General features: G+C 41.4%; 1 protein-coding gene and 1 long non-coding RNA gene across 3 annotated transcripts in view; one reads left to right on the top strand and one right to left on the bottom strand.

Annotated features, from left to right (window-relative positions):
* Positions 1-2377: 2377 nt before the first annotated feature.
* LOC108903023 (uncharacterized) lies at positions 2378-11773 on the top strand. The gene is made up of 3 exons (XR_001964179.2): positions 2378-2429; positions 9915-10018; positions 11317-11773. It is a non-coding gene; the product is annotated as an uncharacterized LOC108903023 (long non-coding RNA).
* Positions 11774-13877: 2104 nt separating this feature from the next.
* olfm2a (olfactomedin 2a) overlaps positions 13878-20892 on the bottom strand; it is a 42226-nt gene continuing 35211 nt past the window's right edge. For both annotated transcript variants that reach the window (XM_018705101.2, XM_018705100.2), the window contains exons 3-6: positions 20087-20242; positions 18081-18300; positions 16628-16734; positions 13878-14870 (exon numbers count right to left, since the gene is read on the bottom strand). In XM_018705101.2, the coding sequence (XP_018560617.1) occupies positions 14196-14870; positions 16628-16734; positions 18081-18300; positions 20087-20242 (1158 nt within the window). In that variant the 3' untranslated portion in view covers positions 13878-14195. The remainder of the gene's footprint in view (positions 14871-16627; positions 16735-18080; positions 18301-20086; positions 20243-20892) is intronic.

A 20892-nucleotide genomic window follows, 5' to 3' on the forward strand; every position in this document is an offset into this window, starting at 1 on the left:
GCAGCCATTCAGAGGGCTGGCCAGGCAGGGGTGAAGCAGGGTGTCAGGAGTCACATACATGGGAGAAAGGAAGATGACAAGGAGAGCAGGGAGGATGGGGTGTGGGGTGAAAGGATGGCAGATGAGAAAAACCTGTATAGCATGTTTGCTTCCACATGGTTGAGTTGTTGCTGTTGAAGTCTGGTAATAAAGCTCCAGAGATTCTCTTCACAGTGACGCTGTGAGTTTGTTGGCTGTCTTGCATCTTCCTCGTCTGTCTCTCTCCCTCTGTTTTTTCCTCTAGCAAGAACTAGGATCTCACTGCGCTGCATAATCATTATCATTTTGGTGTCCTACATACTTCAGAGAAGTGTTACCAGTGTGAGAATGGGATGAACTGCAGGCCAACAGGAAATATAACAAAAGCCAAACTTTGACCCTTGTGTGTCTGTGCCTGTCATCATCGCCACAATATCTATGTAGCATCTCTGTAGCAACTGGCAGCCTTGAGCTTCCCTCTGCTCTTTCCCTGACACTGGTGTTTGATGTTGCATAAACATTTGACTAGAAAAAAATGTGCGCTTGAGATATAGAGAAGGACACGGAATGTGAAACCACGGATGAAGGGAAACATTTAGAGAAGTGCCTTTGCAGATTTCCACCACTGACGGCAGAGTTTTTTTTGCATCAGTGTAAATAAGAGGCCATACTATATGACTGCATTTGGTTCCACGGCCTTTGATTATGAGCCCATATCTTGCCTTTCTCCACTTCTAAACACTCTAATCATTTCATCAGCCCTCTCTTCTTTTGCTCAGCTGCTCATCACAACCTCTTCATCCCCTCTCATCTCTGGCTCTGCATTTTCAGTGCTGATGAATTTGCTACTGCAACAAAGACCATGTTTACATTTCTCTCAGCATCTGGTTTCTTTATTGCAACTTTCATTTCAGCCACCCACTTGTGTGAACTTCTTGTCTGTGCTGTCTGAGAGAGTCCCACGGACTATTGATTTACCAACCGCAGAATTAGCTATAGCTGCATGATTTATGAAATGACAAATGACCCAGGAAGCATCCACTCATTTTTCTGGTTTATTTTTTATTTTTTTGTATTATGAGCAATAACTCTCATTGTGATATTTACCAGATAGATTTTACTTCATCAGACTTACTCAATCTATTCCTGCCCATTCTCCCTCACTCACTCACTCACCCACAGAGACACATTAGGACCCAGACATATGTAGCCATCCACCATGGATCTTATGACAGTTACCTCTTTTAGGCATTTGACTCTTTGACTTGATTGAGATTGGCTGCTGAATGTAGGGAACAGCCACCTTACCCCTAACACAGTGGAGGTACTGGCACCAAGTGCTCTTATCATTCAAAGGAATCATCCACTTGGACGCAATCAAATTCAGGATATCTGGGACCATACAGTCTATGAGACTGAAGGGATTACAAAATCTGACCAAGGAATGGAGCTGGGCCAGAAAAAAATATTAATAGGTGAGAGCTTATGATAAGAAGGTCTCCCGTCTACTGCCACTGCGGGCTCTCCTGGCTCTCTTGCACCCGAGCCGCACAGTTTGTTTGAAAAAAAGGAAAATGATCTTGATATAGCTGAGGAGGAAAGTGAAATGGACAGTATAATAATAGTTAACATACAGCCTGTAAATTCTGAAAGCCCCCATTTGCCAGCCATGCCGCATAACTTGCTACTTGAAGACCCACCAGTTGAAATACAATCAGAGCCTCAATTAGATTGCCTAGCTGACCTACTATGCGATGAGCGTTATATTACCTCCCCTGTAGTAGTTAGAGGGCCAACACACAAACCCTTTTAGGCTGCCACAAGCTCTCTCATATGCAGGCCAGATGAGCACATCAGAAGTACCAGTGGATATGACATCCCTCAGGCTTCCAGAGAACCACTGAATGCAGTGTTCAGACCATGGGTTTAAAACTGGCATGAAACAGTTTTAATTGCTTTTTCACTGAAACTATGACCTTTTAAAGTGGGTGTACATGTAGAGGGAGAAGTAACTGGAGGTCTAGCACTAGGACCCAGACAAGGGGGCAGAGTTTATAAAAGGGGCTGAACTCACCTGGGCCTTTCTTCCTGGTTTGAGAGACATCTGACAGACAGCAGCTGGTGCCAGCCAGATTTGAATTCTTAAACTGTAGAACCAACAAATGTTGCTTTAGTTCAAACTTGTGAAATGAAATGTTTCTGTTACTAGATTCTTCATGTTGGTGAGAGACTAAAACTTGGAGTGACTGCTTAGCCATTTCAGAAAATAAGGTATACTTGACCACGATAGTGAGATTTTTAAAGATTGTTTTAGTCTCCTCTGTACATCATTAACCTATGCTCCTTATGTGTATATTCCAGTCACCTGCATGTGTCTGACCGTGGAGGAAATTGTGGTTCAGTTCACCAAGGTAAGTTTATTTATTTTACATGCATATGTTTTGTTAAATGTTTGTAATGTTTCCTTTGTACTCATTTTAATGCTACTAGATAAGCCAAGCACTGTTTTTCCAAAGGTTTATCGTCAGTTTGTGGTGTGTCTTTTACTGATTTTTGGTGGTTTTGTGGTGTTTTTTGCAGTGTGGGGTGGTGGGGGGTGGGGGATGGTGAGTGGTAGAGTAGAGCAGAGTAGCCATATTGAATGCCTGCTTTATTGTGTGGTTGGAGTCTCTGAACCTTTGGTACTTGGACACTGAAAAGAAATCTCCACACATTTCTCATTTTCATTGTCCAAAATAATGGTTTTGCATCTGTCTTGCTAAATACCAACTCTGTCACATCATTTCAATGTCATCCATGGCAGACCTGAAAAAGCTAGACCAGTTTTTTGTTTTTTTGAACCTCTGGTGAAACCTCATGGCTCAGGCAGATAATGCTGTGACACTTTCTTTGCTCACAATAGATCTACATCCTTAAATGGGGTAAATTATAGTTTTCCACAGGGCATCAATAGATCTGGGCCTCTGTTGTTTTTTCAGTCAGTGCCTGTGTAAAACCACAGATTGAACAGCTGAGGTTTTAATCAGTTTAATTGTGTTACTCTCACGTTGCCCTGCTGCTGCTTAAGCTTGGCTTAATTGAGTCATAATAGTAGCCCTGATAGTAATCTCATCTGGAGGATCGTTAGAGGGATCGAATCAGTGCAAAATGTTTGAACTTTGTGTGACCATTTGCCTGCATCAAGAATTCAAATGAAGTTTGTCTAAAATTAGACATCTCGACTGTTTTGCTCTAAGCAGGCAAAGGATGCAAACCTTTTTTTTGTTCCAGGTCTGTGGGTGTCCACAGGCAGCCTAAAGTCTCAAGTCAATTTCAGATTGCTGCTTTTGTATACTTTGTCCTTCCCTTGCCTTCTTCCTATTCATCCTCAGCTCTGTCTTTCTCTGCATCACAGGGTGGTTCCGTGTCTTTGTCGTTAGATCCTCTATTGCAGTCGGTGTGGTTTTTGATCCACTGGGTGGCCTGTATGTGTACTGCTCCCCTCTCCTCTGAAAGTCAAGCACACACTGATATGAATAATTAAAGCGCAGGGGAGAGGCTGATTCTTCTCTTTTATAGAGCCCGACATCCCGACAGTGTTAGCCTGTTTGTCTGAGTGCTAAGGCTTTACTGAATCTGTTTGTGAATGTGTTCTCTGATGTTCCTTCCCTCGTTTCCTCTTGAGATCAGCTGGAGCTTAATCACTGGTTACAATAACACTGTGAGGAAATTAAGATTTTCTGAGCCATAGCCAGTAACCTCCAAAGTTCCCACCCCTGCCTTCAACTACTCCCTGACACCCTCCCTCTCTTTTTTTCCCCTCCTTTCTTTCAGTCATTCTTCTACCTTTCTCCTTTTCTCCTCCGATGAGATTGGGAAAAGGGCAAGAGGAGCCTGGCTGTGATATGAAATGTTCTGATTGCGGCTTGGACTCCTGTGTCCTTAAGGAAATTGAATTGACCGGCGGTTATGTCTCAATACAGTGAGCTCAGTGACCTCCTCCACCTCACTCTTATCAGCCGAGCCCCAGACTCAGCCTGGCTGTGTCGCCAGGCCAGCTCGTCACCACTCACATCTGGCAGTGTGGGTAGCTTACAGTGGAGACACAGAGCCATTTGAAATTTATGCCTCAGAGGACTGAGATGCTGTATTAGAAAAACAAGTTATCACCATGGCAGAAAATGCATGCTCTGGAGACTTGAGAAGAGCTATTGGCTATTTTGTTCTTCCACTTTTCCTCTCTAGTGTTCACTCAATTACACTCACAAGTCCTCTCCTCTGCCATTGAAATATCTCCTCTTTCCTGTTCTCCTCTTACCCTCTCACAAACCTTGCTTTCGACACCCTCATCTGCCGCCTCTGCTGATATTTCAGCCCGCTCTTTCTTTGTCTGCTCTCCTCGTCCTGCACTCTTGCTCCACTTTCTCCTGCCCGCCTAAAGCTCAATATTTCCGATGTCTGCTCTTCTTCATCATTTTCCCCCATCACTCTTCTATGCAGGATTGTAAACGCAAAGCACATAATTGCTCCCTGTGGCCCCGTGATTTTCCTAGTAATTGCTATAACGATGCTTGCTGGTTTGCTAATGTCCCCCTACTCTAATCTTTGCCTAAGGTCACTTCAGATACAAATAAAAGAAGGGAAGTAAAACAAACAATCCAATTGTTCCCACACAGCACCCAAGAGGAAACCTTCATTTTGCCTGCTCTCTTCTTCTCTCTGTTGATTTGACTGTTGGAGGTCAGTTGTTTTCTTACTGAGGAAAGTTGATTTGATGGTTGGCCATTTTGTCGGTGTGTATGGGGGTGTGCATTTGTCAGAGGAAACAAGAAAATATAACAGTGTCCTGTCGTTTTCATTTTCTTGTGCAAAGTGTCACTGCCCTACCAGTGGGACTTATTTTCTTGTGTGTGTCAGTGTCCATTCACATACTGTGTTGACAATGAGTGTATGTGTGCATGTGTGTGTGAGTGTGCGTGTTACTCACACTGAATCGCAATCTTCTACTCTCTCCTGCGACTTCAGTGGTTTGACAGTGTTGCTCCTCAGAGACTGCAGCATTTTGGCTGCTGTGTTGACATCACCTGTTGCTGTCACTGCAACAACTTGATCATGCCATCCCAGCGCGTAGCCTGCGTGCATGCAGTGCCAAGCTGATGAGTCTGGGCTTGTGTTGGGGAGAGTGGCAAGATGAGATGGAGATCCTACTCCCTCTGCATCCCTGGGTTGCTCTGGTGATGGACGACCCTGCGAATAGCTGTGACTGCAGAGCAGGGTGGCCTGCCACAGGGGGTGGCGGTGCTCTGTCCCCTCCATCTCCCCGCTGTGATGAATGTAAAATTGATAAAGGCTCATTAATATGTGCAGATACTGGGAAAATCCATTGACTACCTCAGCAGCTCCTGCCACTTGTTTTGGGGAAATTAATTTAATAACTGGATCAGTAAAGCGCCGTGATCACAGCCCTAGCTCCAATTTGCATATTAATGTAGCATGGTGCGTGCAGCCTGCAATGTTTATGGACGGGTGGGGCTGCAGCGACTGTTTTTAATTACCTTTACTTTGTGTTACTCTGGAGGTGACAGGGGTGGGGCTTCCACTTGCATCACAGTGGAGCCAAGAAAAGGCAGCATTTCCCCAGTGGAAACTTCCTAATGCTTCTGCGTATTTATTAAAAAGGCATTTTGGATTCCCTGCTCACCCAAAAGACTAGTGGTGGGATTTTTCTTCCTTATGTAAGTTGAGGAAAAATAATCACACCAATCTGGATCCACCCTCACGGATTTCTTTCTTCAGTGATTTCACTTTGAGGCTTTTGTGCTTTCCCACATAAATGAATACCTAAACTCTTATTAGATGTCAGGCCTCAGTATGTTTTAATGCATGTGCGAGGTATGGTGAAATCATTTTATGAATGTGGGGGCATGATGAAGATTTATGCGACATTTAAACCGGAATATATATTCTATAGGCATGAATTATACAACAGCTTTATGGGAGCAATGCGAGCTCACACACGTCTCAACCTGGAGCAAAATTCGGCACACACTGTAGGCGGAGAGAGAGAGAGAGAGAGAAACAGTAAGTGAGAGAGGTGCAGTATGTGAAGCTGCCTCAAAAGATACCCAAGCCCCCATAAAAGCAATATAAATTTGTTTGGGGGGGGGGTTTGCAAGATGTTAGAATTAATTTACCATAGATTTTATTAACAGTTACACTTCTGCTACTACACTGATGATATGAGATTAAAAAAAAATTTAATCAAACTTCTGCCCACACCTCTATTTTGAGCTTAGCATCAAAAATATTACAAACACGCAGATGCATACTGCATAAACAGATGTAACATAAGACAGTCAGTGGAGCTGAAAAAAATCTAAAAGGAACAAAAAATATCTGTAATCTGTAATGCAAATTGCAAATTTTGAGATTTAGCAGTATTTTGTTGTTTTTGTACTTTTACAAGAGCATCTGTGTTTTAGAACTTGGTTATGTAGTCATATTTCCAGGCTCTAATTGTGGGCTTTCAAAATCAATGTGCTAGTTTTCCTATCAATACATATAGATGTGGCTGTGTGCTCTATAGATGCACATTAACTTCTGACAGTAATGCATGTTGCATAAGCCAGGGTGTGTTTTATGTATTACCGTTACATTGTATAGTTTTATCTTCTGACTTTGTGTAATTGTTATGCTACTTTGCTGTTGGATAACATGGGTTGCTCTGAGGTGAAGTCATCTGTAATTTTCTGGTAAGGCAGGTGTGAATTAGCGGCAGCAGGTTCTGTTGACAGTTCATATCATCTGACAGTATGTGAATGTGCTCACAGTTTCCATGTAGGGCAGCTATTGTCTACCTCTGTAAGGGAATGTCTGATGAGTTGTGATATTTCAGAAATACAGTGTGAGTCTGATTTGCTCCAACATAAAAACATCCACAGTACAAAACCTGTGCAGTCCACCCTACCAGAGTAAGTGTGTAATTTGAACACTGTAGAGGTGTCCTTAGAGATTTGGCACTTTGATCTTGGTGCAATTAGTTCTGTGTTTTAGTCACATAGCACTTCTGGTCTGTGAAATGGGCTCCCTCCTGTTGCCATTCCTGTGGTCAATGCTCCTGGTATATTCTGACAGAGCACTTAATTTTCTCTCTTTACAAACTTAATTTGTCGCAGAATAGAGAGAGGACATAGGAAGAGGAAAGAGTTCTTTCTCTTCAGAGAGCCTCCCTCATCTCTTTTGATCTTTTGCGGGAGAGAACAGCGTCTTGTCTCACTGATATACAGTAGAGAGGGCCTGTGATCTGACAGTCTTCTCACCTCACTTAACCTGGATTTCACTTTGTCTGTCACTCAACCTGCCTTCCTCACAACCCCTCAGTTCTCTTGTCTAAACTTTCTAATTCAGAATGCCGCATATTAAGTTGCTTATATTCCACAGCTGCTCATGAGCCGCCCAGCATTTCTAGTGCTGTGAGCGTTCAATTTCATATACTGTACCCACATCCTGCCTGAAAACAGGAACTCTTTTTATAAACATGTCCATCATGTTCTGTTCGATTTCAGAATTAGCCTGAAATGTATGAGAAATACAAAGAAACTGGAGCTGTCATTGAAAATGTTTGATGAAACTTCAATGTAATTTACCCAGGATAATGAATATTGCCTGGTACAAAAACTGGTTTAAAGCCATTAAGTGTATGTCACTTTGAAGTTGTAGTCCCAATCTGGGAGGCTTCTCCATTTAAGCAGGTTAAGCAGTGCTTGACCTCTGTTAAAAAAGGGAGAAAATATATGAAATATGCAAGTAATTTATTTGTTTCTAATATTTAGTCCTTTGTAATAGCTTTTGGTCTGCGCTGGTGCCTTAATAAGACATTTCTTTCATTGATTTGTGCTATTTTTGGAGCCAATTCACTCTACTAATTCTGCTCTAAGGAAAACAATTACACTATATATACTGATATTAAATAGCCTCTCAGACTACATCTTGGCAAGATTTAAAGAAGCTATTTGTAAGTTCTGCTACCGCTACATAGCCAATGTTAGCCATCACAGCTGTTTAGTCTACAAGAATCATTATGAGTTAATTTAATTTCTTTACTTGCCAAGCACTATCTCCTGCAGAGGAGTTTCTTTTTTGTTCAGTCTTCATGAAATCTTGCTCAGAGCAAGGCTGAACTGGCCCCAGAAGGTCTTTTGAAATTCAAAACTGTATGATATGATTGGTTGTGGAGGCACTATATTAAGATTTATTGTCAAAACAAAAACATCAGCTGATTTTTCTGGTCAGTATCAATACCGTTTTCCATAGGTCCCCATCACAAATGTATTTCTTGCTGAAATTTAGCTGGTGGACATGACAAGTGCTCCTGCTTTTGTTTCTGGCTGCATTTAGCGACTCAAGTGCAACAATAATAAAAATGTTTACATGGTAAAAATCTGTTGTCCAGGTTGGCCAAGTTTTGATCGATGAATAAGAATGATTTATAACAACCCAGTTTATCATTCAGGTCTTCACTCTGTAAAAGTTAGTTACGTCAGCAAAGCCTTATCTACTTTTGAGGCATTTATTGCTGTATATCTTATACCATCTTGCAGCATTATAGCTGCTGAAAAGATTTTTTTTTTCCATATTCTTTTTCTAAAAGTCATTTTTAGTCATATTGACTTATTGCACTTACTGGATTCTTATTGCTCATATCTGCTTGTGGCTATATTGTGATGTTTATGTATCCTGACCCCTTCAGCACACCAGAGCTAAACCATCATATCTTTTCTCCAGCTGCATCATAGTGTAATTACAGAAAGAGAATGGGGACAGTAGATGCTGCAGTTCAATCTTTCATGGTACATCTTTACTGCCTCAGTGAGGTGTACCATGTCAGGACATCAGGGTTATAAAACTGAATCACCCATGGTTGCAGGCCAGAAGGATTCCACTTTACCGTCCTTCACAAAACAGTACCTAATGAGATTAGGGATGTGAGTGCTGAATCAATGAAAGCTCAAAACACAATTAAAGAGCCAATTAATGAGCAAGGTTCTCTGAGGAGTTAAGTGGAGTAAAATTACCTCCTCTCTTCCTAACTCGTCATTCCATCTCCATACCCGAGCACCTTTACATACTTTTTGAGTTCAAACATGAATATGAAATGTTGGGGGCTGGGGGGGGGGGGGGGGGGGGACGGAGTGCAGGTTATGTTTAATCATGAGGAAACAAATGTTCAAAGTGTTGTTCAGACAGCTTCTGTGTCACCTCAAGGGGTGGCGAGTTGAGGAAAAGTTTGTTTACTGCGAGGTGTGGCTAAGGGTACAATTAATGAGGAAGCTGGCGGAGAGTGGTGCATTGAAAGAAACTGTGAATTAGCAAACATGAAACAAGAGTGGGGCCATTTTCAAGCCTTGCTGTGAGACGATAAAGGTAGCTGTAACCAATATGGACTATATGAACACAATGTACTCTATATGCATGCTACAATTTAATCGAAAAAAGGGCTCAAGAGCATCTGCACCCACACAGATGATTGTGTTTCCATCAAAATAAACCCGTCTTCCCAAGGATGGCAGCACGATTAAAGTAGGAACTGGGCTTACCTCTTAATTCATGAATTGCTCCTGCCTATGAAGCTCACCCCTGTGCACTCTATCAAACCACTTCTATTGCTGCCGTACCTGCACTCAATCAGTCCAAGTGCATGTGAGAATGCATGCTTATAGCCACTCTAAGTAAATCAAACTGCTAGTGCCAGTCTGTGGTCCATTGTTCGTTTTTGGATTTCCGCTCTGCATTAATGCAGGCTGCTCACATGGAGTGATTTGTGTGGGTTAATACATCCTCCAAATAAAAATTCTGTATTGGTTATGTATTATTCAGACCAACTTTAATTTTAAAGTTGGTTCTTTTGTTTTCCCTAGGGACTTGTACAACTCTGCATTAAGGAAATGTTCTGGTAAAGCCACTGCTGCCCCCCCACACCAGTGAAAAATGCAACTGAAGAAATGGCTGAGGATCTTTCAAGGTAAACTTGATGTAGTTTCTCCTATGTGGTCAAGCATAGGCCTGACAAACAGCTTAGCTCTAAACATTTACTCTTTATTGTTTTATACTATGTAATACAGAGCTGTTTCAGAGTTTGCCAACAACTGATATCTATTACCCCTCATCTAATCTCTGCATTTGTGGAGATTTAGGCAAAAAAGATTACTGATGTCTTGGCAGCAAGACCTTGGGTATGAAAGGTCTGAATTTTTAATTGCACCATCAAAGTAACCTGCCTCACAGTACTGTGTAGCTGTGTCCAGATGCCAAATTCATCATTATGTTCTTCTTTGCATCAACTACAGTAATTGTCCTCTTGCATTCTCTTGCAAAATGAAATTGTTTATAATCTTGAATGTGAATATTTGTCTTTCTGCACCACTGAGCTCTTGTGTGATTTTTGTATATAAATCATCCACCTGTTCTTTTCTTTCTAAAGCATCTTCGTGACTTGATCCATATACACGTTTTCATCAGTTTATTGCTGGGCTGCCAGCTTTGCAAATCATGCACATCTCATGAGAAAACTTGATTCACTTTTCTCATTTAGTTCAGAGTGAAGATTTAAATAGTTTTATTCATTTACTATTTAAGCTCTGTGATCACATCATCATGTAAAACTTCAAGTCCCACAGGTCCAGACTTTCTTAGTTTACTTTCTCCAGTTCAGTGCTGTCCCAATAGGTTTAAGCATAAATCAGGTGTTAGGTGACACAAAACCAATAACTAATCATTGCTATCTTATATTAGCAACTGTTGCATCATATTTAGTTTTACACCACATTTTTCATTCATCCACATAGTTGACAATACTGACTCATAATAAATAGCTCCTTTGTACTTATCTAATAGTTTATACACAAATTTGCAATTCATCCTAAAATATGGTCCATGTCATCGCATCTCTGTCTGAAAAAAATGTGCAGATAATTAAGACTAAATGCTATGTGATATCTCCAGTTATTTAAGAATTAGCATTTTTATGGCCTTGCATCCATAAAACTTTATGCCTAAGAGAATCCTTCTGTTGGAAATGGTTTAAATGAACCTGTTGTGTTTAAGGGAAACTCTACCTTGCACACATTGCTGCTTGAGAAACATTCAGCAAGAGCTGTGATGTACAGATAAGCTTGAAGTCTATTGTATTGGAAATTGTACAGATAAATCTTCACTATATGTGAATCTCAGCTTTAAGAGATTTACACACTGTGTGAGTCATCTTGGTGATTTTTAGGCCCCCTTCACCATTTTCCATTCACTTTTTCTCTTACTCTCAAGATGATCCTGAGCAAAGAAGACACAAAAGTGCTGATGCTCCACAGCAAGGGTTGTGTTCTGACAAGTGGAGATGATCTATCGTGACACAGATACGATGATACAATCCTGAAATGGGGCCACCCATAATGACTTGATGCTGTTCGTCATGCCTCTGATCTTTATTGTTATTATCACTACACTTACTGGCCCATGGCTCCGAGCGTTAGTTAGCACAGCAGCTTGCTCGCTGGTGCTCATGGAGCTGATGTTTGCCTCACAAGTGCTGGAGGCAGTGGTTATATTGCTGGCAGCAAACACTCACAGTAATTGATTTTTTGATGAAAAAGTTGTCAACAAAACTTCTAGTTTTTTTTTTTTTTCTTGCGCTACTTGGCAATAGCTAGCCTTTTTTTATTCCCCTCACAGCAACATATGAATTTACAAGAGAAATTAATTAAAAGTGAAGCGACTATATTTCTGAAGACATTTGACTGAGTGGGAGGGTGGAAATAACGTATGTGTTTGTTTTATATTGTAACTAGATGCATTGTTTTTTTTGTTTTTTTACTACAAAAGTTTTACTTTTGTTTCTACTGTGGAGCAGGTGTTGCGTGAGCAGAATATGGACATGAATGGATAAGTGTTCCTCTCACATTTCTTAAATGAGTGCATCTTCTCACTCTGCTGACTTTATTTTACAGTTTGTTTGATCATAGAGATTGCTTCTCACTGTGCGCAGTCATTATTTCCTTCCCTTCTCTCTGTTAAGAGGGAAAGTTTGTTGGCTGGAAACTGTAGGCCTATTTTAACCAGTCATGCTTGACATTAAATACCTTTGTGTATCTGTGAAACTGTCTGCTCCATGCTTTATTAAAAGATGATCTGTGAAACATTTCTTTTTACAGTGAATAACCTTCTGCCCTGTTTTATAATTGCCTGTGCATTCAGGATGGGCTGTGCTATGTTTTTTTCTTAGCAGCTGACTGGGCAATGGAGTCACCTTTTTATTTTTCATTTAGACAGTGAGAGAGTAGAGAGAGAATGCTATGGCAAATCTGATCTCAGGACAGCACAGTCCTCCACTTCTTCCACATCTCTGTTGTATATGTGTATGTGTAACTGCAGGTTACTGATTAATGTCCCCTTGGGCCATTGTTAAGAATTTAAAGGCTTCTTCTATTAACCATTTACATCAATATCTACATTTCTGTAGATATAACTTGCACACCATTTTTAGCTGAGGCTGTCGGATGCTCTGTAGTGTTGTGTATTGCATTGTGCTTTAAATGTCAGCCACTACTGTGTATGAACTCATCAGGGTTCTCTTCAGCACAGCACTTTATTGATAGAAAGGTCATCCAGGATGAATAAGATCACCATGGTTACGCAGGAAAAGAAAAGTGGAACCTCCTATTTTATTTTATGTCTTCTGTGTCCACTGCTGCCTCTGCAAAGAGCAGATGCACCCTCACAAGCCTTATAAATGAAAGGAATAAAATGACAACACAGTGGGCTATTTTGTGTGTTTTTTTTTTTTGCCAAAGTGTCCTCTTGACAGAAGAGAATGCCAGTGTGGGTTCAGGATTGTTTTTTTTTATAGCAAATGATAAAAAAGATGCAATGAAAGGTCTGCAGTTGGAGACATTTGTGTGAGCAGTGTCCCACTGTGTGCCTTGTGTTTGAACAATTCTCTGCAGAAAGCACCTGAGAAGAGCTGTGCAACTAACAAGATTAGAGCAGATTGGAACTTGACAAGCTACAGTAACTGAAAGCTCATTTCTCTACTCGGATGTAAATGCTCTTAGAATTCCTTTTACATTTAGTCTCTCCTTCCCTGTTTGTGCCTTTCGACTCTGCGCACAACCACCACCTGCTTCTTTTGCCAGATGTTCAGCTTTCACTTTCAGTTCACCTTGGAAAAACAAAATGTAACCCATGGCTGTTGCAGTTAAATTTAAAAACTGGTTGAGTATATGGAAGCATGCTGTTTTATTACACAGAACCATATCCTCTGGCTTTTTGAATGGAAAAAAAATGGATGAAATGGTTTCAAAGATATGGTTTAATGCAGCTGGAGATTGCCTTGTCAGTGTTCACATGCCGTCACCTCATTATTCTATGTTTCGGCTATGGTAGTAATAGCTACTCAGTATCAGCAAGATGGATACAGTTATTCCAGGATTTTAATTACTTTGAAATTGTGCCATTCAGGATATTTTTTTTAATTATTTTATTTCTTTTTATTTATTTATTTATTTTTATAAAGAATTTTAGATTTCATGCTGGAAAAACAGCTTCAGTTTTATTCTATACACATTTCCATTGTTTGTGCATACCTCAACTCGGTTTCAGCTAACAACAAGGGATAAGTATTTGTGTATCTCCTTCATTCAAAAAGATATAAAAGAAACATTAATCATTACTTAAAAAAGAACTGTTACACCTTTATGCCTTATAAGAGGCATCCATCTTTGGAGTATACACATCTGTTTGAACACAGAGAGTTTCTCCTAATTTGTTTACCTCTTCAAAATATGGCAAAGGTCTACTCGAAATGAAAGTGGCAATTAAATACAAAGTCATAAATGGTAAAGATTGATATTTATTTCTCATCACAAATAAAAAGAACCATGCTTACTCATCACAGAAAGAAAAAAAAAAAAGGAGAAGCGTTCAGTCTTTGTATCTTTACCGACCTCGCTGTCGGAGTGTTTTTTGAGAATGTGAATAATAGCACTCTATGAAGATTGAAATTCTTTAAAAAAAATCCAAGCCTATGCCCCATACACTGAAGCCCCAAACCCACACCACCCACAACCTGTGCCCACCTCCACCCAGCTCCTGTGTCTTTCCCCGAACAATGATCACAGCATTATTTGAGTGGGTCAGTCTGAGGGCTCTCAGTCCCCAGAAGTCTTAATAACCTGGAACAGTGTGACATTATAGAGCACCTGGTGTCCGTTGTTCCAGGTGTACAGGACCCTCTCCCTGGGGTTGTAGTCCATCATGGAGATGTGGGAGTATTGATTGTGGAAGGGGATGTCTGTGTACTCATAGGTCGATGTGTTGGTGTAGTAGGCAAAATAGATCTTGGCACCGGCTAGGTGGGAGTTGGTGACGTAAAGTGTACCGCAGATCATGAAAGACTCTCCAGCACTGCGCTTGGGAAAACCTGTGTCCCAAGTCTGCAGCACCTCCAGACTCTGTGGCTCCAGGCGACTGATGACAATGTTGCCAGCATTTGGGATGGTGGTGTAAACGGCCCACAGGCCGTTCTCATCTGCCATGAGGTCGATGTCAGAGGAGCCACCCCAGGAGTAGGGGAAGGTGTTGTTATACCCGGCCCCGCTCAGGCTGCGTTGCACCAGCACGCTTCGAGAACGGAAGTGGTACTTGATGATGATGTTACTCTGGTATTTGTTGTAGTACAGTGAGCCGTTGTAAACCACATGGCCGGTGCCTGCCCAAGGGTGAGGCAGCAAGTGCTGCACAAAGTTTTGGCCTTTCATGAAATCATTCATCGTGCGGTACTCCAGGACACGACGCCCCTTGAAGTAACCATCCATGGACCACACCTGTGAAGACAAGAAAAATTAATCGCACTGGGAAGAAGGCACAAACTAAAGGAGTTAATGATAAGGCCTTAAGGTTATTGGATAATATTACTGTGCTACACATGACACACCTCTGCAACAACAGTGAGCAATGTTTCCCTGTAGCCGGTGGCAATGCCCTGAGCAAAGCAGGTTGTGTGTTTGTGGTGAATCTGTTCTTGTTTGAGTGTGAGTCTATGCCTTCTTGCAGTTGTGCATACTTCAGTGTTCGTGCAGTACTATTGATCTCTCCCGTGTGTGTGAGTGAAAACGGTGCCTGTGCTTTGCAGTCAACCACTGCTTGTGCTCTCTGCCCTTTCCAGTCCACATTTACAGAAAATCAATCCATTTAGCAGCTCTATCTTTTTCCTCAAGCACTCTCAGCGGATCTCTCCACTGACGTGGCCCCTCTCTGGCTGCATCTTCCATCTCATTCCCTCAATGCTTCTGTCAAAACACAGTTCAGCTTTTAATTGATACAATTAAAATGCTGTTGGCTTAGGTATTTATTTTGTCCTTAACATATCAAGAAGAGCATGGTTATGATGTAGCTGTCATTCCACTGATATTCTACTCATAGTTTTTCTCCTATTTTTCTCTATTCCCGCACTTGACTCCCTCCCAGGTGTGGAAAAGGCACTTTTCTTCAATAACAGTTCCACTGGGGAAAAAGGAAGGGTATGGGAGGAGTAGTGGGTGGTGAGATACAGCAGCTGAATTATGGAGAAGGCGAGATTATGGAGCATTAAGCATTGTTTCTCCTCTGCCTGCAAAATGAGTCCCTAGAGCCGAGCAGGAGGCAGGAGCAGAGCCAGGCCAAAGCGCTAGCGCATTAAGATCACAGCTCCTCAGCGACGATGACGCCTCCCAAATATGATTACCATGATTGGTGTGGGTGTTGATATGATATTGTTGATATATCTGCCTATTAATACAATCAGTGATTGATCTAAAGTCTCTAATGTTATCTAAGCAAGTCAAGTGATTAAAGACAAAGATCAAGGCATTCGATCACAGAAATTGACCTTTTCTGCCAGCAATATCTACTTAGCCTGGTATGATTCAGCGCGGAGATGAAAAAGGCCACCCCCATCTCTCCCCTTGAACTTCATCAGTTTCCATTGTCCACTACAGATGGCTAATAATCCACTTGCCATGTCTTTACCCCTGATTCACCAGGCCGTACAGTTCCTCTTCATTTTCTTCCCCCCTGTCTTTTTCCCTGTGTTCCATACCATGTGCCCGTCCATACAAAACCACATGTCATCTCTAATCAGCTGAAGCCATTACTATATCATCTGGGTCCAGAGCATATCGGAATACTCTTGGTAATTACCTAGGTGATTTAGAAAACTTTAGCCCAAACAACTCATTCATTTCTCCACTGATGATGAAGTGATTAATCAGCTTGAGCTGCAGTGACAGAGGAAGACAGGGAGGAGGGAAAGGGATGCTATCCATCAGTGACTCAGCTTTGCATCCCCATTTCTCTCTCTGTCTCTCCTCCTCCGGAGCTCACGAGAAGTCCTACTCAGGCAAAACAGTCAATCAGTCACTCAAGTATCGTGACAGCATTGCTGTGAGGTATATTATTTTCATTGAGCAGCTGACGGAGTTCGGCCTGTTTTTGACAATGACTTTGGTTCTGTTTTATCCTCTGTGTTTGTTGAACTATAAAGTGGTTGGTAGGGATTGAAAGGTAAGAGTTGAGAGGTGTGTATAGAAATAGAGAGACTCACTCTGTTGTCTGAGCTGGGGATCATGGTATCTGTCATCCAGGATCCAAACCTCGACCCAGATGCACGTACTGTGATGGGATTGCTGACTCCGGTGAGCTTCCCGCAGCCTGGAGGTCAAATATGGGAAGGTTAGATTACATACAGATTTATGCTGGTCTGTGTATCCAACAGTGCATAAACATGTGCTCTCTGTGTGTAGAAGAGATTTTTTCACTTTTTTTGCACTTTTTCACTTTTGTTGATGTAAAATTCTGACACTGCCATCTACGTGCCCCAGCAGAAGCTGAGATTCATCAGACCAGACTACATTTTTCTGGTCTTAAGCTGTACAGTTTTGGTGAGCCTGTGCCCATTGTAGCCCCAGATCCCTGTTGTTGGCTGACAGGAGTGGAACCTGATGTGGTCCTCTGCTGTTGTAGCCCAGCTGCCTCAAGGTTTGATGTGTTGTATATTCTGAGATGTTTTTCTGCTCACCACAGTTATAAAGAGCAGTTATCTGAGTTACAGTTGCTTTTCTGTCAGCTCCAACCAGTCTTGCCATTCTCTATTTTTGTCTGCAGAACTGCTGCTCACTGGATATTTTCTGTTTTTCACACCAGTCTGAGTAAACTCCAGGGACTGTTGTGTGTGAACTTCCCAGGGGATCAGCAATTTCAGAAATATTCAGACCAGACACAGACAATCATGCGACAGTCAAAGTCACTGAGATCACTTTTTTCCCCCTCCATTCCTATGTTCAATGTGAACATTAACTGAAGCTCCTGACATGTATCTATAGGATCCCTAAGCACATTGTAATGCATTTTTATATGTGATATAAGAACTCATTGATTTTTTTTTTTTTTTTTACCCGTGCATATTTAAATATACTTTTCCCTAAGATTTCTATTTCCATTATTCCCTCTGTTTGTTTACCCCATTTTTGAAGCACTTCATAAAAATGATCTAGGAATAAGTACTGTATATATAAGTAAGTAGTTATTATTTCCAATTATTATCTCTCTGCGTGAAGGTATTTCATTCATACAGACTCTTAAACCCAATGGAAGACAATAAGAAAACACTAATGACCTCAAGGCTAAACTTCTAACTGCAGTAGTTTTCTGTTAAGTCATCAGTTTATATAAGTGGGATTTTGTAAAATCATCAGTTTAAGCTAACACATTACATGAGAACACGATCAATTATTTATTCAGGCTTTCTAGGCCAATTTTTCTTAATTTATGCAGATAATTCGAGCTCTCAGCACAGTGGAAATGTTGACAATGAGCAACAAAGTTTTGACCACTCATGATCCTAATTTAAAAATTAATTCCTTTCTGCACTGCTGTTGTCAAACCTCTAATTGTTTAAGTACTGCAATGATATTTGAATATTTGATATTTGAATTTCAAATTAAGTATTCAATGCCCACACGCCCACCTATCCACATCCATTTGCATATATTGTATACCTAGTTTCTGCATGCAGGAGTGGAGCCTGGTCTCCAGTAGCAGGACTCTCTGGCGCAGCTCCTCATAATCGTAGGCCCCCATCTCCTCTTGGATGGCCATCAGCACCAAGGACAGATTTCGCACCTCCTCCCGAAGACGCAGGATCATCTTAGCATCGGCCTTGTACTGTTCCAGCACTGGCAGCAGGGGGAGCAGCTGGGTCACCTTGTCTTTCAACTCCTAAGATATAGTCATGGCAGGGAGGGAGACATGGAAAAGCAAAGGGAGTGGAGAAGATTAAACCCTGAGATGAGGGGGACGAGGTCGACCATGCTGCTCTGTACAGGGGATTGTGTGAAGAGGAGCCAGCCTTTCAATCTTCACTAGTGGGTTCTGGCTCATAGTTCATCTCTCAGTCAGGACCTCATGTTGTAGCTGCGTTCAGGTTCATCTGTTACACCCTTTAACAACTGGATTTATCATGAGACTCATAGATTAACTGTGCCAAGATATAGATTACAGCGATTTCATATGCCCGATATTTTGGAAGATTTCTCTTTTTTCGGCTGTGTTGGTACACACCACCTTCTCCTAATATTTATGTCCTTTACAAGTTCTCATTTGCCTGCTTTTGTTATTGTACTGATCAAGCATCCACCCACATGTTTAAGTTATGTAAGCTACTTTGTGTGATCTAAGTACTGATTTATTTCCATTTACAATCCCTTGTGCGGGCTGAAAAGCCACTAAATTCACACTGGTTTGGGTGATTAAATTTTCACCTACAGTAAGGAAAACGGTGCTGCTGGGTATAAACTTGGCCTGTGACTCATCATATGTTTAGAAGTGAAAAGAACAATGTGTCCTCAGGTGGGAGTGCAGGAAGCAGCAGGAGAGCCAGGCTGCCTGCAATGGAAGGTAGAGGGCTCAAGAGAGAAATAGGTGTATCAATAAAGTGTGGCCGCCACAGGAGGGGCTGTTTCCTCCTTGTTAAGGTTTATCGTAAATCTGGTGATGGAGCAGCTCTCAGCCCCGTGGCGCCACATCATAAATCTCATTTTCCCCTTTTCAAGCCATGAAAATTCTGTCTCGTTAATCTCCCACGCTCTGCCATCGGCAACTTTGAGCTGCACGCATTCATCAGCCAACCTGCTCTGGTCAAATCCTGCTTCTTTTTTTTTAAAGACTTATTTTTTCTTTATTGGATTGTGGATTTACATTCAGACAAGTCCTGGGATGTGATGCTTACTATGCTTTACTGATGAATTGGCTAATTTCATAAACATCTTCATTACTTCCATTGGAATAGTGTTCATAAAACATACTGAAAGCAAAACACAGCCATTTATGCCTGACTCTGTGGTGGAGCAGGGTCTCAGCGGTAAAGCACACTTTACATTTATCAAGGCATCTTTTAATCAAACTATTTTATGGTCCATCTAATATCTGTAAGTGTGTGAGAAATGTGGAGAAAGTCTGGACGAGACAGCCCGCTGACAGGAAGACAAAAAGGCCCACTGATAATGGCAACTGAGTCTTAGCTTGTAGAGAGATAAGGAAGAGATAAATGTGAATATATGTGCCTGCTATCTAAGAGCAGACACCAGAATGTTAAGTATATAGAGCAGGATGAGAGGTTGAGTGAGGAGAGAGAGGAAAGGAAATGTAAAGAGAGGAATACAGGAAAAAAAAAAAACTCTTCCTCTAGGTCCAGGGGTTTAATAATTCAGGAGCATATGAATTTGCTCAAATTTCCTCTGCGCATGACTCAATGACTCACAGATAGTTTTTGGAATTGAATTTGTGTACCTATGCTTATGCGGCAGTCTATCGAGAGTCATACAAAATTTTATTGTCTGTGAAGAGCGAGAGAGATTGCAGTGCATCTGGAAAAGTTTGTGTGTGTGTGTTTGTGTGTGTGTGTGTGTGTGTGTGGAGAGCATCACCGCATCCAACAGTATCTGCATTCACTTGAAAACACTACACACACGCACCACTGTACAGGAAGTGACAGACAGTCAATTACCTGAAAGCCCTTTGGATTGAGGCTGCGGGGGTTTTCAGAGGCCACCTTCAGCTTCCCATCCACCACTTTCATTAGACTCTCGGTGTTCCTAACATACTGTAGATCTCTGTATGTCCTCAGGTCCAGTACCTCCATTGACTGGCTAATGTTCTGAACCTGTCAAAGTTACAAACACACACCAAACCAACAGCACACACAGACACACAAGAATTGCTTATGTCAGTAATATTTCCTTGTGTAAATCTAAAAGAAACAGATTGGTGTCCATTCATCACGTTGTTAGCTTATTAATTTGCTCATTGTCATTAAGTTAATACCTCATGAGGAGGTCTGCGTGTGATTAAAACCTCACAGTGTTTACATAGCTCTTCCTCACACAGAGGTCAGATGAATCGAAAACTTTGAAATGCCCACAGGCGTGAATGTCTTGGTCAGTTTGTAGGTTTGCCCTTCAATAAACTGCAAACCCAAATGCTCCCCTGACTTTCACCCAGCGCCTTGCAGCTCCCCAGGGATAAACAAATATGGAAAAATTGATTGCCCTGAAGGTCTTCATCTTCCTCATTCGTATATGCCGCTTCATTTTAAAAAAAAAATATCTACTCGAATTTTCCTTAAAAAGTTTAGTTTCTATTTCATATCAGCCTCAAATTAGCATCGAACTATGAAGTAAAAGCTTGAGCTCCACAAGAAAATGATGGATGAGTGTGGCAATAAAACATAATTGCAGTATGTCAGTACCACAGTATGTTTAGTACATAAGCACTGAGCTTAAAGGGATAGCCTTAAAAGAAGTCAGAAGTATT

Source organism: Lates calcarifer, linkage group LG11 (genome assembly GCF_001640805.2).
Source record: "Lates calcarifer isolate ASB-BC8 linkage group LG11, TLL_Latcal_v3, whole genome shotgun sequence".
NCBI lineage: Eukaryota > Metazoa > Chordata > Actinopteri > Centropomidae > Lates > Lates calcarifer.